At 40.9% G+C, this 16795-nt stretch overlaps 2 protein-coding genes across 3 annotated transcripts; both read right to left on the reverse strand.

The window, feature by feature from the left end:
- Positions 1-648: 648 nt before the first annotated feature.
- On the reverse strand, positions 649-3670 carry igbp1 (immunoglobulin (CD79A) binding protein 1). The gene is made up of 3 exons (XM_029442429.1): positions 3161-3670; positions 2325-2657; positions 649-1288 (listed from the first exon to the last, which is right to left on the reverse strand). Exons 1-3 carry the CDS (start codon positions 3620-3622, stop codon positions 1016-1018), a joined length of 1068 nt encoding a protein of 355 aa, XP_029298289.1. The 5' UTR covers positions 3623-3670; the 3' UTR covers positions 649-1015.
- Positions 3671-4398: 728 nt separating this feature from the next.
- Positions 4399-11478, reverse strand: LOC115015103 (magnesium transporter protein 1). Of its 2 annotated transcripts, none has more exons than XM_029442266.1 (10): positions 11287-11478; positions 9643-9812; positions 9443-9560; positions 8451-8591; positions 8165-8305; positions 7505-7594; positions 7344-7407; positions 7058-7132; positions 5980-6070; positions 4399-5872 (listed from the first exon to the last, which is right to left on the reverse strand). In XM_029442266.1, the coding sequence occupies exons 1-10, from the start codon at positions 11365-11367 to the stop codon at positions 5857-5859; spliced, it is 987 nt and encodes a 328-aa protein (XP_029298126.1). In that variant the 5' UTR covers positions 11368-11478; the 3' UTR covers positions 4399-5856. The 2 variants fall into 2 exon arrangements, with proteins under 2 accessions (XP_029298126.1, XP_029298127.1); XM_029442267.1 differs by having other exon boundaries at positions 9643-9839; positions 11287-11410.
- Between the last annotated feature and the right edge of the window lie 5317 nt (positions 11479-16795).

A 16795-nucleotide genomic window follows, 5' to 3' on the forward strand; every position in this document is an offset into this window, starting at 1 on the left:
GTGAAGTTCACGAGCTACCGGCAACGCATGTAGAAGCAGCGGCCGAGCTCTTGTGAACTCCACAGAATATCTGCATATGGATGATGTGGGCGCATGTACAAATACAAATAGTGGTCCCAGGTTTAACCTGTGTACAATCCTAATAAGGATGTATTTTCAATAGATCTGAAACTACTGATGGAAACATAAGCTCCCTTACATCATCAGAGGCAGCTGTGAAGTCAAGCTGAACTAAAATACATAATGAGTCACTGCTGATCATTACTTTAATAAAGGAATGTTTCTGAGATCACAAACCTGATGCGAACACATAACTGTAGATGGAAACTAATGGTCCAATTGTTTAAATACAACTTTTTTCTTGCAAATTGAAAAATAAAGTTTAGATTAATCTGTACTAATTATTCATTAAAAGCAGATCTAGGCTTTATCTTCAGTAACTGAGATTTGTTTTCAAACTCATTTTCTTTTCTGTATATATAAATGAAAAAAGATTTAGATGACTCGGTTACATAGTATCCAATCAAGTGTTATTTGGCTAGCTAACAACACCCATTTTTAAAACCACACTTTACCACTAGTGGCTAGTGAGCAAAGAGATATATAGGTGTGTGTTTCTATTTGAGCTAAAAACAGACTCTTACCAAATTCTGTACACTGATTTTCTTGATACATAGTTTGTTCAGTCTCTTTATTGTCCAATTAAAGTGTTAGGGGAAAACACACTTCTAAGCAGAAACATTGGCATCATGGCTGGGCTCCATTCAATCCCACCAAATTGTAGATTTTTTATTAAGACTCACTGTAAAACATAACACCACAGAGGAGTGTTGAATCCAACGGATTATATAATGCGTCAACAGAATATGGAATATCAGTAAATCAGCTGTCGTATTGTGGTGACCTTCTCATACAGTCTTAAGAATCTAAATTGTGACGAACGTCCACTTCCTACACTGAGTAGAACAGAAGTGAAGGCAGAGCAAAGTCTGTTTGGACACACTGTATGGATCGATTAGCCCATGTTGTGGCGGTTTCCATAACCTCTGCGGTGAGTTTCTTTCCAGTCATCCCAGTTTCTGGCTTTCAGCAGTGACTCTTCATCATCATTTTCAGCCTTTTTCTCTTTATCTTCTTCTTCCCTCTCCTTGGCATCAGTGTCCTCCTCCCCATCGACCCTACTGGGTATCCCCTGGTCAGGCAGAGCTCCCTTTTTCCTGTGCTGATCATACCAGTCATCTACCGTCATGGTGGCGAGGCTGGGGTAACCAGCACCGAACACTTTTGCCTGTGAATGAAAACACATTCTATCACACACTGTTGCACAGCATGTTAAGGAAACTACAACAAATACTACTGATTGGTACCGTTTTAATGAACTCCTACCCACAGAGGTCCTGCTGTAGTGCTCTCTGCCCTCACCTGTTCACCACCTTGCCTGCTTCACCTTTCATTGGTGTTCAACTGTGATGCTGAGGAGTTCCTATCACTTGTTTTACTCTACACTATCAGTTCTGCCATTCTTTTAATGTGCACCAAGTGACAAGTTAGTTGCTCTTTGAGCAAAATTAACATTGCTGATTGTCAGTGACTCTTCTTTTACGTCAATAGCAACAGAGATGTCAAGCTTTCTAAAAGGCGTGTCAGCCTGAATCTGTGTGTTGCCTCTGAACTACCCATCGGCTGCTTTGCTCTTGGTTTAGAACCTGAATGATCTTTGGGACACTATTTGGACTGTAGACAATGTTGCTACTATCTATGTTGGACAGGTAGCTAATAACTCATTTGAACTAGTTAATCTAGTCAAGCAATGTTGGCTAGATTAATATAAATTAGGTTTACATTTAAATCTAAACATAAGTTTAAGTCAAAACAGTGCCTTCACAGTGGAGTAGTGTACACTCATTTAATTGCTGGGAGATTCTAATATACAGTGCAGATCTGTTCTTGCCTTAGTTTGACTATTTAATACTGAGTGGTGAAAACATTTACTTGTCAGTGCTCTATGGTGGCCAACTATGTAGAGGTGTAACAGGGATCTCTGCCCATCTTCCAGCAGCATGCAGCTGATTCAGGTGCCTCTCTGCTTGAGGACACTAATGTAACGGTTACACCGTTTCCAAATGACTTTAAACCAAGTTTGGCATTTCTGTAAAGCAAATTCTTGTTGCATATCGGCCGGCATGCACACTGATTCATATGAACATCAAGCCTATATCAGTTAACACATATGGCACTGGCCAATTTATGGGGTCTAACTCAGCATTATGCTACTTCTGCCATTGCAGCTCTTCTTGTTAGTTTGGTCAATGAGTCAGTCTCACCTGTACAGCGTCCTTGGTGAGAATGAAAGGTTTCATGGGAGGCCTGGCTGGGTGAGCTGGCTGCTTGGCAGCACCCTGCTTCAGACCATCCATCTTCTTCAGTATCTCCGCCTCCTGGTCAATGCTCTCTATTTCCTCCAGGCACACAGTGACCCATCTCTGAACATTCAGAAGGTAAAAATCTCTGCTGACTTCATCGTCGGCCTTTCCACTGTCCACAGCTCTCCGTACATCTGTCAGTCTGGCTTCCAGCTCCTTCCTCTGACGGTACCGCTGGATCTTAGCTTGTCTCTGTGCTGCCATAGAAACCAGGTCTGACTGGCAGGGGACAGACTGGAACAAGAAACAAACTTCACAATTTCACCAGATTCATTTTGAAACTATACTCCTATGCCTCATTTCCACTGCATGGTTCTGCTCGGCTCGATCACATTTGGCTGCCATTTAAAAATAAACCTGGGTCAAGTGAATTAAAAGTCGCTATTGATTGTTGCTTGGCCAATTACAAATTACGAGTTTCTGCAGGACGTCCTGTACACTTCCAGCAGTCATTCTGTCACTCAAACCATTGTCCTGCCAGGAAATCATTACTTTCTGTTCTGCTCTTCTCATAATCAGCTAGTGTTTGTATGTAAAGCTTATGTTGATGAGTTGAACATTTCCTGCATGTCCTTCACAATAAAATAGTTTTAATATGAAGGCAGTGACAGGCCATTAAGGTGAGTAACAGCAAAGTTAGCTCGTATAATAACAACAACACAACACAACACACAAACACACACACACACACACACACACACACACACACACACACACACACACACACACACCTTTACCTTGGCTGTAGAGTGTCCATTTTCTGATGCTTCGACAACACTTGTGTTTTCATTCGTCAACTTTGGTAGTTCAAACTGTGAAAGATTATACTCTTTGCTTCTCTTCAAGAAGTCCATAAAGTAAGCCCGGGATGTTTGGACTATCTCTAGTCGTTTGTCTCTGCCTGTCTGCTTCATGGTCAGAGCTCCTAGCAGAGCGGGCAGCAGCAGGTATCTCAGGTCTGCCGTGGCGATCTCCTCGAGCTCTTCATTGCGGCTGAACAGGTCGAGCTGAGCCACCATTCCAGACGCTTCTTCCAACATACTGATACCGCGTTTAACTCGGACCTGGATACTATTAGAGCCAAGTGGTTCGTTTGTACTGTCTACCTCATCAAAAATCTTCCACCCACGGTCTAATAGGTCACATAATTTAGAAGGTTCTGCGGCTGAAGCATCGTTGGTGTTTTCACATTCCGCCATCTTGTCATTTTTTCCGGGTTACGTCTTCTTCGTCTGTTTATTGTGACGCAGTGCTTTAAGGAATATTACTGCCCACCACCGGTCAAACATTCAAACAACCTTTTTATTTTATCAATTAACATGTTTAATATACGGTAGGCTATGTAAATGCTAAAATTGACCACAATTATGCGAGATTTCGGCACAATATAAGTGTTGAGCATCTTTCTTGAATGGAAACTAGTGAAAAGTGTTTTGGCTCATTGTGATTGCAGTGCCATTGTTGCATTCAACCACCTTTCTTTTATCAAACTCTTCTAAGCAGTGCTTATAACACTTTTTTTCATATTGTATTAGTATACTATTGTATAGGCGCATAATTGGTGCGGGGTCGGGGGTCACAACGAGATACATCCCATTTTCCTTTGCAAACCAAATGTGTGTCGTTTTAAGATTCTCCAAATAAAAGGTGAAGACATTTGTTAACCAGTAGCCCGTCACAGGTGGTGATGCACTGGTCAAGCAGCATTTCATCAGGATATTCATAACACACCTACAGGAATGTCACACATACACTCACCATACAGCAGGCATTTGGCTATCACCTCAGTGCTAGTAGTCAGACTAAAACACTACATTGAGAGGACGCATCAGATTCATGGAACACAGTCATGTTGAAATATTTATAGCAAATATATTTTATGCCATTGATAATAAATGACATATTATGTCTAGCCAAAAGCCACGCATCCCTTGTGCATCTTGGACAACAAATGAAAGGAAAAGATGAACACAGAGGAAGTTAAGGCACTTTAATATTAGAAGTCATCACCTCAGATCAAATATTCTCTCCTGGTACAACCTCATAAAGCAACCACAAACATTTAAATCACTTAGTTTTACACAACAGAAACAAATGTATACTTCTGATTAAGTATCTGAATGAGTTTGTCTCCATCACAATTCAAAATCTCAAATTTCTTTGGGGTGAAGGCCATTCTTGCTTCTTAATAAGGGACACAAATCATATTTTAACAGCAGGAAGAGTGAAGAGTTCACTTGCCATCTGCTACTACTCCTTTTTAACAAAACAATTCACTGCAGAACTTTAACAGTTGACAATTCATTGTGATTCACATGCATTTATTTTCCAAGTGACTTGATAATTCCGAACATGACTTAAATATAGTAGAGGTGATTTTTTTCCCCACATGTGTATCCACCTCGTGGTGGCCATTCATCTGAATCCTGTAACTTGTTACACCCTACACTGAGTGGACTAGTGATGAATAATTTAACTGGTTCCAGTTCAGACTGCCTTGAGATTTATACAAATCACTTGACGATCAATCACAATCCTCATCTTTCATTGTTCAGTCCATAAGACATGTCACACACCCCAGTGGCTCAGCAGTGTAAGGCACAGGACTTATACAGCAGCAGAGGGGGCAAAGCTGCAGGTTCTGCAAGGATGTTACCCAGTGAAAATCTGCCATGTTTATATTTGAGGCTCATTTATTCAGAGCACAGCAGCACAGCTCAGCTGATCATGAACCATGCTACATTTGGCTTTCCATATGGTTGTATAAATCACAGGCAAGCATATATTTAAACATATATGGAGAATAAAGTTTCCTGTAATGACATTTTTACTTGACTTAAAATGGATCTATGCAATTAACAATTGCGTTTACTTATAGGGGAACTATTTACATGTGTTGATTCTTTCTAAAACAAACTTGAATGAATGAGGCTACTGAGTATGTTTACTATCATGTGGAATTGTCACAATTTCCTCAACATTTAGTACCACAATGTTCTTTCCAGAAAACCTGTGTAGGATGTTACCAAAATGACTTACTTCCAGAAACCCTGGATGCCTGAAATAACGGCTCCAATGGCCGGTTAAAAAAACTAAAAGATACAGACTGAGATTTGTCTCCAGTAGGACAGAAGAAACTTCCCAAATTCTAATCTAGAAAACAGCTTTTGGCACGAGACAGTTTAGAATGCATAGTGGTGATGGCTCTGTGGTTGGCAAATTAATTGCTTTCTGAGTCTTTGTAAAGTCACAGTGTGTATGTATGCGTGTTGACACACACTCGCACACACTTTTGGCTCAACAGATTAGAAGACAAGTCATGGCTTAGCAAACAGAAATGTGGCGTGGCCATGGAGAGCACCATGCTTGTTGACAGCACTTTGGGGAACTTCCTGTTCATACTTGCTGTGAAGTTGGAGGACAATGGTCAGCTCTAAGTCATCAGGAAGCTGCCGCACAGACAAAAGGAAGTTTAGGAAACAGAGGACAAGGCATTACCTCGGCCAATGGAAGCACGACACAAGATTAACAGTTCAAAATGTGTCTCCGTCTCTACCTGTATGGGTATCCATGGTACTTTGCCCTGAATATGGACAACAGCCAGCTGAAGAACAGCATCACCAGACCAATACCTGCTACACACATAACTGACACACACACACAGTCAGTTTTGCTATATAGTACGATTATGTGGTTGTTCATTCTTATTCAGCAATGTCATCATCAGCTACTTTTCATTTCAACATCAGTGATATATGGTCAGAAGTCGCTACACAACTCAAACATTCACAGCTTTAATTCCCAATAAGTGAAATGTTCCATCATTAATGGCTAGATTTATCAAAATGAGCCACATCAATTATATGTGTACATTATTACACTTCATTTAGGCTATTTGATGCATTCACTGGCTGAAATATTCAAAATCAAGACATACAAATCAAATGGAACATTTCTACCAAATCTAGTATCTTTGGAACCTTTGGAGTCGTAGTTATGTGGTTGAACAATGCCACACGAGTTTATACTGATTATTGGAGGATTGACAAGGTCGTGCCCTGAACATCCACACTGAGGTCTACAGTTGGGATGGATGGTTATACTGATTGACAGGTCATTTGAAAGTACTGTAGACCTGTTAAGTAAAGCTATTCATTCGTCTGTTTTAGGTTATCACAGGGGATGTTTTTCTCTGTTCCCACATAAGAAAGGAAGAGAAGCCTTTAGTCTGTACAGCTCCCTAACAACAGGGCTTATTGTGTAGTTAAAGGACAGGTTCACATTTTGAAGTACCAACAATACCGTCGTCCCAGACTACACACAACACACTAGCCGGAGAGAGATCCTCACAACACAATTACAATGTATGTCAAAGCTTATATCAGGCTTCTTCAACCTGACTCCACACTAATGTTTACCCCGACACACTTTCCTTTCTGAGCTGTGCTCAGATAGTTGACCCGTGTGTGTGTGTGTGTGTGTGTGTGTGTGTGTGTGTGTGTGTGTGTGTGTGTGTGTGTGTGTGTGTGTGTGTGTGTGTGTGTCTGCGTGTGTCTGCGTGTGACGTAAAACCACCACACGGCACAAGTAAGTAAATTTGACAGGCAAAAAAAACGGATATGCGAGACACATACTCTTTCTCTTTCCAATGTCTATGTCAGAGGTAGCGGCCTCATGCAGCAGCACCATTCCCATGGTTACAGCAGCATCTGACAGTAAGGTCAAGGTTTAGACATCAAATAACAAAGAGGAGTGAGATGCCACAGGATCAAAGCTGTCGTTCTGTATCTGATTAGTAACGATTAGTTTTGTGTCTGTGCACTCAGAAGAGTTATTACAGATAGGAATGGTTGGTTAGGTGCTAAGTATTCGGTGTGTGCCGACTCTCAAAGTGTGAGTATGCATACAGCTGAAGGATACTGAAGAGGAGGACGATGTGCGTCTCAGCCACAAACTGGGCCTGACTGCTGCCGTGGATGTAACTCTGAAACGACACAGACAGTTAAATACTATTCTGATGGTTAGTTCACATATTAGATTGTGAATGAGGATGTGTTGTAAAGAGTGAGGTTCTGTCTTACAACTTGCCCGGTGCTGGGGTTCTTGTGTGCGTAAGGAGGTCCTCTGATGTGGTTCCACATCTGGCCTGAAGTCATGATCAGGACAAAGCACTGAAATACACAGAAGAACACGGCTTTAAACAATCCATCTTTCTGACAGCAATACAGTTCAAATTACGGGAATAAATGTTTAGGAAAGAGTGCTGACATTTTATATACAATGTAATATAGCAATGTCTCCTCTATTCAAATCCAATCATATGTAGAATGTTCAGCAGCGCAGAGCTGTCCAATTTTATCTTTGTCCTAAAACAATTAAAACATACCTTCTATTTTAAAGCTCAGTGACAGTTCTTACAGTCATGGTGGTGACGCTCATGTATACCTGGAGTTTCTAGTTACCTTGTGCCAAGTTTGACAATTTGATTCATATTTAGACATGAATAAAAATAACCAACATGTGATAATGTTGTGAATAATATACAGTACTGTGTAATGTGAGAATATAAAAGGAACTGGAAAGAACAGTTGGCACAACATGAAGTCTAATAAATCGCTTTTTGTACATGATGAAAAGATGGATGGGAGAAGCAAGATGATCCAACAAGCTGGGACACATTCAGCTGGGAGGCTTGATGGAGTATAACCACCATGTTTTCATCTACGTGTGGTGGTGGTTACCAGTGCAGAGAAGGCCCAGACATTCTTGTTAAAGAGAAACTCCAAATTGTGTCTTCGCAGATATGCCAGTCCTCCAATCACAGCCAAGAGGAAGCCCAGCAGGAGCGGCCCGGCGTAGTTGGGCGGACGAATGACACGGATCTGAAAAACAAACACGACTATAGTCACCAGAGGCTCCATCATCCTATTGTTGTGAGTGCAATTGTTTAATTCAGAGTGGAAGTGTGTTGGTATATTTCAACATAAACACAACGATGAATCACATAATAATATATTTTGCTATTACCTGCACATCAGTCCTGTCTGCCACCCACCTGGCCAGCTGCTCAGCTGCAAAGCCTCTGACCTGCAGCTCATAGGTGTCAGACTTGCGAGGTTTCCCTTTGGATGGGAAGTGGAGAAAGGTCGGCGCAGAATTCATACTAAGCTGCAACACAAACGCACAAATACGGTCAAAACATTCAATATGTGTAGCAGTGAGGTTCCATAAGAAGAAGAGGCATTACTTTAGTAATCTCTAGGGGGAGTAGTTGGGGTTAGGTGCCTTGCTTAAGGGCACCTCGGCAGTGACATGATTTGTAGTAAATAGGCCAAAACATACAAAATCACTTGTATGGGTCTTATACACAACTTAAAAGATAAAACTTCTATGGACCAAGTCTCTGTGACATCCCCCGTATGTTCCTGAAGAGCCTGTCTAACTCCTGGTTCATCCAAACGTGAGCATCGTTTGTGGAGTTGAGACTGGCCCGAGTCACACAGCAGAGCAGACAGCTAGCGGTCTGAGACGCCTCCACCTATCACTCAAAGCCGCCACTCCCCTAATAATGCGTAACTTAAAGCACATTAAAACGGATGAGTAGTATAAAAATTCCCCCCACGTACAGTTATGAAAAGGGAAGTTAGCTATATAAACAAAACAATTTATACCAGGCTGGAAACATGTTTATGTTCTGCTGTAAAGTTGGGCATCTTAACATGGGGGTCTATGGAGATTGCTCCCTTTTAGAGCCTCAAGTGGCCATTTGGCACTTAGGCATAGGCTTCACTGCTCACCTGAAGGAGGTTACCACTTGGTCTTAAACCATGTGCCATGTCTGTAGTTTTTCAGTCCAAATAAACACGTCAGTAGCTCAATTAGCTCCTCTTCTAATGCTGACAGTATGCTGATCAGCAAAATTACAGTCTCTCAGCTCTCACTGACACACTTTTTCAGTGATATTAAATGGATGGTAGACTGTAAGATATCCAGTCTTGGATAACAAGAAGTTGTCTCACCATCTGAAAGACGTCGGATCCTTCATCAAAGTCAACACACGCAAAGAAGACTTTGTTTGTAAAGGCAGAGGAATAACGCCAAGAGTTAGCCAGCACCTGGAACTCCTCATCAGCTTGTCTGAAATGAAAAGATGCATTTCAATTCACAGATAACAATCAAAATAACATCAGTGCCTCTTCCCATTGCTCCTACGTCTTACCTGCAGACCCCACATTGTCTCTGTGGCTGCAGTGCCGTAAACATGATGACCACCGAATAGTTTCTGGGAGGAGCCTTAACAAAGCGACGGAACTTATCTCCATTCATCCTGATCACTGAACGCTTGGAAGACCACTCCATCATCTGAGTCACCTTCTCTGACAGCAGAGTCTACACAGGACACAGACACAATGACACCTGCTAGTGTTAGACAAAACAACAGGAGCACTGAAGAGCAAAGCTAAGAGCCATCCTGATACTACTTAATGCCTGCACAATACATCCAAGACAGAAACAATACAAACTGAGATATGAGATAAAGAAATGTTATGTAAAATATAAACTATTACATTTAATTCAATTTGAAACAGCTAATTCATCCTTCAGGTAGCATTTGGAGGCAAGCTGGTTTGCAAATATGAATATGTATGAAACATAAAATCACAACAATCCACAGCTGATCAAGATGTTCTATCTATCTATATATCTATATATGATTTAGATAAATAAATAAAAAGAGATTCTATCAGTGTAAATGCATTTATTAATCTTGGCTACACATCTAGAACATGCGTCTCCCATTTGTGTCCCGGTCTAAGAGCCAGTTAATTGTCACACTGCATATGACAATTAAGAACTCTTGATGTCTTTACCTCAGATGTTCATTAAAACGTCTATTTGTTTTACATTCAGGACGTTGAAAATCTATTCCTGATGGCATTAGCTTAAAAAAAAGTTATTAAAGGACACGAGTAGAGTCAGTGATAATCATGTCTGGCAACTTGTGTATAAAATAATGTCAGGCCTGATTATCTTTTCAACAAAACATCCTTATTAACGAGTACCAATGAGAGAGAAGTGTTCCAGCTGTTGTAAATGTGTTTGTTATAGTAAAATAAACGTTTGGTAGACTAGTTAGTATGTCTGAATCATGTGATGATCCTCACGATTTGTTAAGTAAGAATAATTTCTGTAAGACAGACTGGCCTGACAACATTTCACTCCCTGACAGCTTTCCACAACCATTCACCTCTAAAACAAAGCCTCATAATGTAATGTGCGTGTTGGAATGGCAGTATAATTTAGAGGCTATTCCTATAGTTATATTCCACAGTGGATAACTATATTTTATCAATCTGACTTTTAGTTACTCAACTTAAGCAATAAATACAGCGATGGTTTGATTTCAAAATTGTTGCATAGTTTATTGAGAAAAATAAAAAGGTTAGCAGAGTGAAATTTCATGAAAGCAAGTGTTTACTAAAGCTCGTACTACCTGTAGCAGCGCTTTGCTGTGTTTAGATGGCTAACGCTGACGGAATGTGTCCTGAAAACAAGTGGAAGTAGGTCCACTTCCTGGATGCATGACTTGTGCGTTAATTATAGCCAACACCATGTTTACAACCACTAACGTTACTATAGATCAGTGTCTATGAATGAAGAGTAAATCAATGCAATGTGCTACATAGTTATTAGTTATTTACTTAGTGCCATTCAAAACTACACGTTAACGTTAGCTCATTGCTGGTTGCTGTTAGCTTAGCTTCTAAGATTGGCACGGACGATAGATAACTTTTGAAACGTCGCACAAAAATCACCAAAGTGTATGAACTTTCTTCGCTTTATGTTATTGAATGCATGTTACCTCTTTTTTCTTCTGTGCGTCAGCAGGGTCATGGTAGAAAATAGTGAGGAGGAACAAAGATATGAAAAGTTTTCTAAACATTCTGCTACACAGCTCGCTCTGCTGCCGTCCACACTATCCTGTCAGCTGCCTATTGGTCAGCAGCAGCTTCTTCTTCTTCTTTGGATTCGGCAGACTAGACGCTGCAATGGCGTATCTCTGCCCTCTAACGTCACTGTTTGTTAAATGATTATTTCTTTAAACCCAGGGTGTCACTGAGGGCCACATACAGAAAAATATACGGAGGGCTGGGCCACTCATACTTTTAAGGTATATTCCCTAAAAAGGCAAATGATGTTGTCGGTCATTTTGAGTAAACAGAAAATGTTTGCTCACATATATGAGCCGAACAGACTCATCATTATTTGTGCGTGACATCTCATCAGAGGAAACTTTTCCAAGCTCCGGTAGAACTCGGGGAGGGAGAGAAGCTGATGTTGATTCTTCAGGGAATTATCGTATATAATTATTATTATTATATAAGTTTATATAGTTGCAGACTCTCTTAAACTTCTTCTGCATTAATCAGCTCGATTTCTTTCTCAACGATAGAAAACTCTTGGAAGTGCTGACTGAATTCTGTGATGAGAGACGTGATCACATATTTCCCCTTGTTATCAGAAAGGTTGGCCTTTGGAAAAGTACATTTGATTTCGGACAGCGTGGAAAAGTGCGCAACATTGAAGTTGCTAGTAGTGTCTCAAAGAGACGGAGCTTCACACAGAATGCTTTCATGTGCGCAGTAGGCTCTTGTTCAGTGTTGAGATGACCAGTAAGATCAACTAAACAGGTCCGCCCAACATGGAGGGTCTCTCAGCTCATGAAGAGGTCGGTTCTTCTCTTTCAAAAACAGGTCGGTTTCTGATCTCAGGGAATGAAACCGCTGCAGCACGGAGCCGCGACTCAGCCAGCGCACATCAGAACGGTGGAGTGCGTCCCCGTATTCAGCATCGACATCAGACAGGAAAGCTTGAAATTCTCTGTGGTAAAGTCTTTGTGCTCGAATTATGTTGTTCCCTTTAGACTCGTAAGACCAAGCAGCTCTTCCGTAACGCAAAAGTTATCGTCAACTCCTCTTAAAAACAATGAACAGCTGGTGTCTGTCACATCTGTGCTCTCATCACATGCAATCAGTAAAAATCTAAAGCACAAGCTTTATCTGACACTTGATGTTTTAAGTTAGCTGACAAGTCAAAACTGTGTTTCTGTGTTAGAACTAAGATGTACAAAACATTCAAGCACAAGTTTCTATCTGGGCCATATTCCATTATACTTTTGGAATTTGCTGCAGGCCCATTTTTAATTGGCCTGCAGCAAGTTGCGGCCGCAGTTGGCCGCAGTTGGCCCGCGGCCGTAGTTTGGACACCCCTGCTTTAAACGGTCCAACACTGTGCAGATATTCCATTTATTTCTAAATTTTAGTGCAGTTATCCAGATTAATTCATTTGTGCAGAGTAAAAACAGTTACTCCAGTTGCTCCAGGTCTCTGAACAGCTTCCTCCTTTGAGGAGAGTAATTCTTGCACTGGATGAGACATGTCTTACTGTCTCAATTAGTATTTAGTCTCCACACTCACGATTGCCATCGGGGTGTTCTGTCTATATACGTCCATGGGTGTTTCCCAATCAAAGCCAACCTACTCATAAGCCCACAATGCCCAAGCCTCAACCTAATGACAAGTTTATCAAAGCTTCAAAGGCTTCATTGTCATATGACAATCTGCTGTGCATAGTTAAAATAAAAAAATAATATGTCAGAATTGGTTAGCTACTTTCCCACTATCTGGATCCTTTGACCCATATGTATACATTTGTAGATATGACCTCCATTTTTGTTGCAAATGGATCTTAACTTTCTTGACAACCAATTTCTTTCTCTTGTTGTTATTCAGTAGGAAAATGTCAACTTCAGTTTTTGGCTACCCCTACCTACCAACTCTTCCCCACAATGCCCAATCCTACTGCAATGAGTCCTGATGCCTACAAATCCAAAATCAATGTCCTTAAGTCAATCAGAAAATAAGGCCAAAACAAGTTAAAAAAGAAACAGCATAGCAACATACAATTCAAACTTTCCCTCCTCAGCAAGGTGACAGCCCTGTTTGACAGCTCTGACAACACAGTGGCTCCTCCTCAATATAATATGATGTTCCTATTGGTCACATCTCAGCCAATCATAGTTAACTGTGATTCGATTTTTCTTCTTCTTTTCTTCTTGTTTTACAGCAGTTGGCATCCAGCTAATTGGTGCCTTACCGCCACCTTCTGCTCTGGAGTGAGAATCAATATAAATCCTTTAAACATTTTTAAAAAATGATCTGTGCTCTCACCCATGCTCAGTTATCCTTTTAATGTGAATTCATGCACCCTTGATTCCCTAAGATCATTCCTCATCATGTCTCTATATCCCGTACCCCTACAACTACTACTTGTTCCTGACATTCCTCACACAAGCCCTCCGGTGTTTCCCTATCATTTCCTATTATTGTTTTGTTTAATTCACAGTGCCCCAACCTTAACCTTGTCAACACAGTTTCCTCTCTCCTGTGCCCACTACCTACCCTCGTAGCTTATATAGATATAGATACAGATACCCCCCTTTCCCCTCTCTGTCCCACCTTTCTTTCCATATTTGGTTGTTTTTTCTCAGATTAAACATTTGACTCTGCTCTACTGATATGTAGATTAGTTACATAGAATTTGCTTTTCAATATTTCAAATAACAAATCTAATCAAATGTATCTATATATCACAAAATCACAAATTAAACATTAGTCTCAGTGGGCTTTACAGACTGCACAGCATACAACATCATTTGTTCTCAGACCCTCTCACCGCACAAGGAAAAACTCCCCAAAAGAAATCACAATAGATGTTGTTGAGAATAAACAACTACTAAAAATACAACATAGACAATGTGACAGAAATTATGATCTGATCGTATATGAAAAAGATGGATCCCGGATGATGTCAAAAAAGCTTCCCGGTGGCTCGATTCATGATTCAGACATAACTTTTAACAGTAACAACCTGCCAGATGTGAGACACAGAAACTCCGGGGATGATGCACTGGATGCTGAGTTAGTAACATACAGTTAAGGGACATGAATGCATACAGATAGAGAGGGAGAGGAGAAGAGAGAGATGGGAAAGGAGGAGGAGAGAGGTGTAAGTCCCCCGGCAGTCTAAGCCTATAGCAGCATATCTAGGGGCTTGGTTCAAGGCAAGCCTGAGCCAGCCCTAACTATAAGCTTTATCAATAAGGAAAGTCTTTAACCTGCTCTTAAATGTGGAGAGTGTGTCTGCCTCCCGAACACAAACTGGAAGCTGGTTCCACTGGAGAGGAGCTTGATAGCTGAAGGCTCTGGCTCCCATTGTACTCTTAGAGACTCTAGGAACCACAAATAACTCTGCAGTCTGGGAGCACAATGCTCTAGTTGGTTTATAAGGTACTATGAGATCTTTAAGATATGCTGGAGCCTGACCGTTAATTGCTTTGTAGGTCAGGAGAAGGATTTTGAATCCTATTCTGTATTTTATCGGGAGCCAGTGCAGAGCAGCTAATACAGGAGTAATATGATCCCGTTTCCTTGTTCTTGTCAATACACGTGACGCTGCATTTTGGATCAACTGAAGAGTCTTAAGGGACTTTTTGGGACAACCTGATAACAATGAGTTATGGACTAATTTTTCTGCATCATTTTGAGACAGGATGTGTCTTATTTTGGCAATGTTGCGTAGATGAAATTGTTTTATGTGGAGGTTGAAGGACATATCCTGATCAAAGATGACGCCGAGATTCCTTACAGTAGTACTGTATGCTTGAAGTTTAGCTAATTGATTGGTTTCATCTGGTTTAATTGATAGATATAATTGGGTATCATCCGCATAACAATGAAAGTGAAATAGAGTGGTTCCTTATAATATTGCCCAAAGGAAGCATACAGTGCATCCGGAAAGTATTCCTACCCCTTCACTTTTTCCACCAGGAGGTCAAAGGAAGCCTGTGGAGCTCAGAGACAGGATTGTGTCGAGGCACAGAGCTGGGGAAAGCTACAAAACAATTTCTGCTGCATCAAAGGTTCCCAAGAACACCGTGGCCTCCATCATTCTGACATGGAAGAAGTTTGTAACAACTAAGACTCTTTCTAGAACTGGCTTCCTGTCCAAACTGAGCAATCGGGGAGAAGGGCCTTGGTAAGAGAGGTAACCAAGAACCCGATGGTCACTCTGACCGAGCTCCAGAGATCCTCTGTGGAGATGGGAGAACCTTCCAGAAGGACAACCATCACTACAGCGCTCCATGGATCTGGGCTGTATGGCAGAGTGGCCAGATGGAATCCACTGCTCAGTGTAGAACACATGAAAGCCGCTTGGAAGACTCAGGCTCTGAGAAATAAGATTCTCTGGTCTGATCAAACTAAGATTGAACTGTTTGGCCTCAATTCTAAACGTCACATCTGAAGGAAACCATGCACTGCTCATCACCTGTGCAATACCATCCCAAAGGTGAAGCATGGTGGTGGCAGCATCATGCTGTGTTTTTCTTTTTCAGTGGCAGGGACTGGGAGACTAGTCAGGGTCAATGGAAAGCTGAATGGAGCAAAGTACAGGGAGATCCAACTATTTTTTTATAAGAAATCGTTCAATGTTACGTCTGTAGTAGAAACACGCGCTAACTAGCATGTAATGGTGAAACGAGTCGACCGGAGCCAAGCTAATGCAGGTATGACGTGCCAGGCTGGTCGTAGTATCCTCCAATTTAAATGTTCGAATTTAGCAATATAAATGATTTTTTAGCAAATGTCCATATTCATAAGCATGCTTATGTTAACATATTTTTAATGAGCTTAAGTTTATTTATTTCTATACTAGCCCACCATGTATCTACCCGTCAAAGAGTACATTCACCATTGTAGTGCTGATAGACCGCCAAAACTGGCAACTCCGCAGTGAGTCAGTGTTCCGGCTGAGCAAGTTTAAATATCTTGTTTCCAGTCTATATTTACATCTTTTATCAATTATCTTTATTATTATTTGTAGGCTAATTGAGTAGACACTGTGTTTTAATGTGTTATATGTAATAGCCCTGCTTTTTTTTTTAGTGTTTTTATGAAATATCTGTATTGACTGCATAATCATATCTATCATCTCTTTATTTAGCCCACTGCTATGTGAGCCACCAATTAAAGCTTGGCGAGCCGCAGGAGGCTCGCTAGCCGCGCAATGAGTACCACCGGCATAGACGAAGAAATTGTTGAAGTTAGTTAAGGTCGATGGGAGAAAAGCAGTCTAAATATATATCAAGTGTGCTTTTTCAGGTGCTTTTTTAAAGATTCCGGTGGTTGAACATAAATCGGTATCGGTTGAGGGCAGGAGGTGATTAATTTAGTCTCTAATAATTATAATTTTATCATTAAAGAAGCTCATGGAGTCGTCACTGCTGAGCGTTAAGAAGAATAGAAGGCTCA

This window comes from Cottoperca gobio, chromosome 10 (assembly GCF_900634415.1).
Source record: "Cottoperca gobio chromosome 10, fCotGob3.1, whole genome shotgun sequence".
Classification (NCBI taxonomy): Eukaryota; Metazoa; Chordata; class Actinopteri; order Perciformes; family Bovichtidae; genus Cottoperca; species Cottoperca gobio.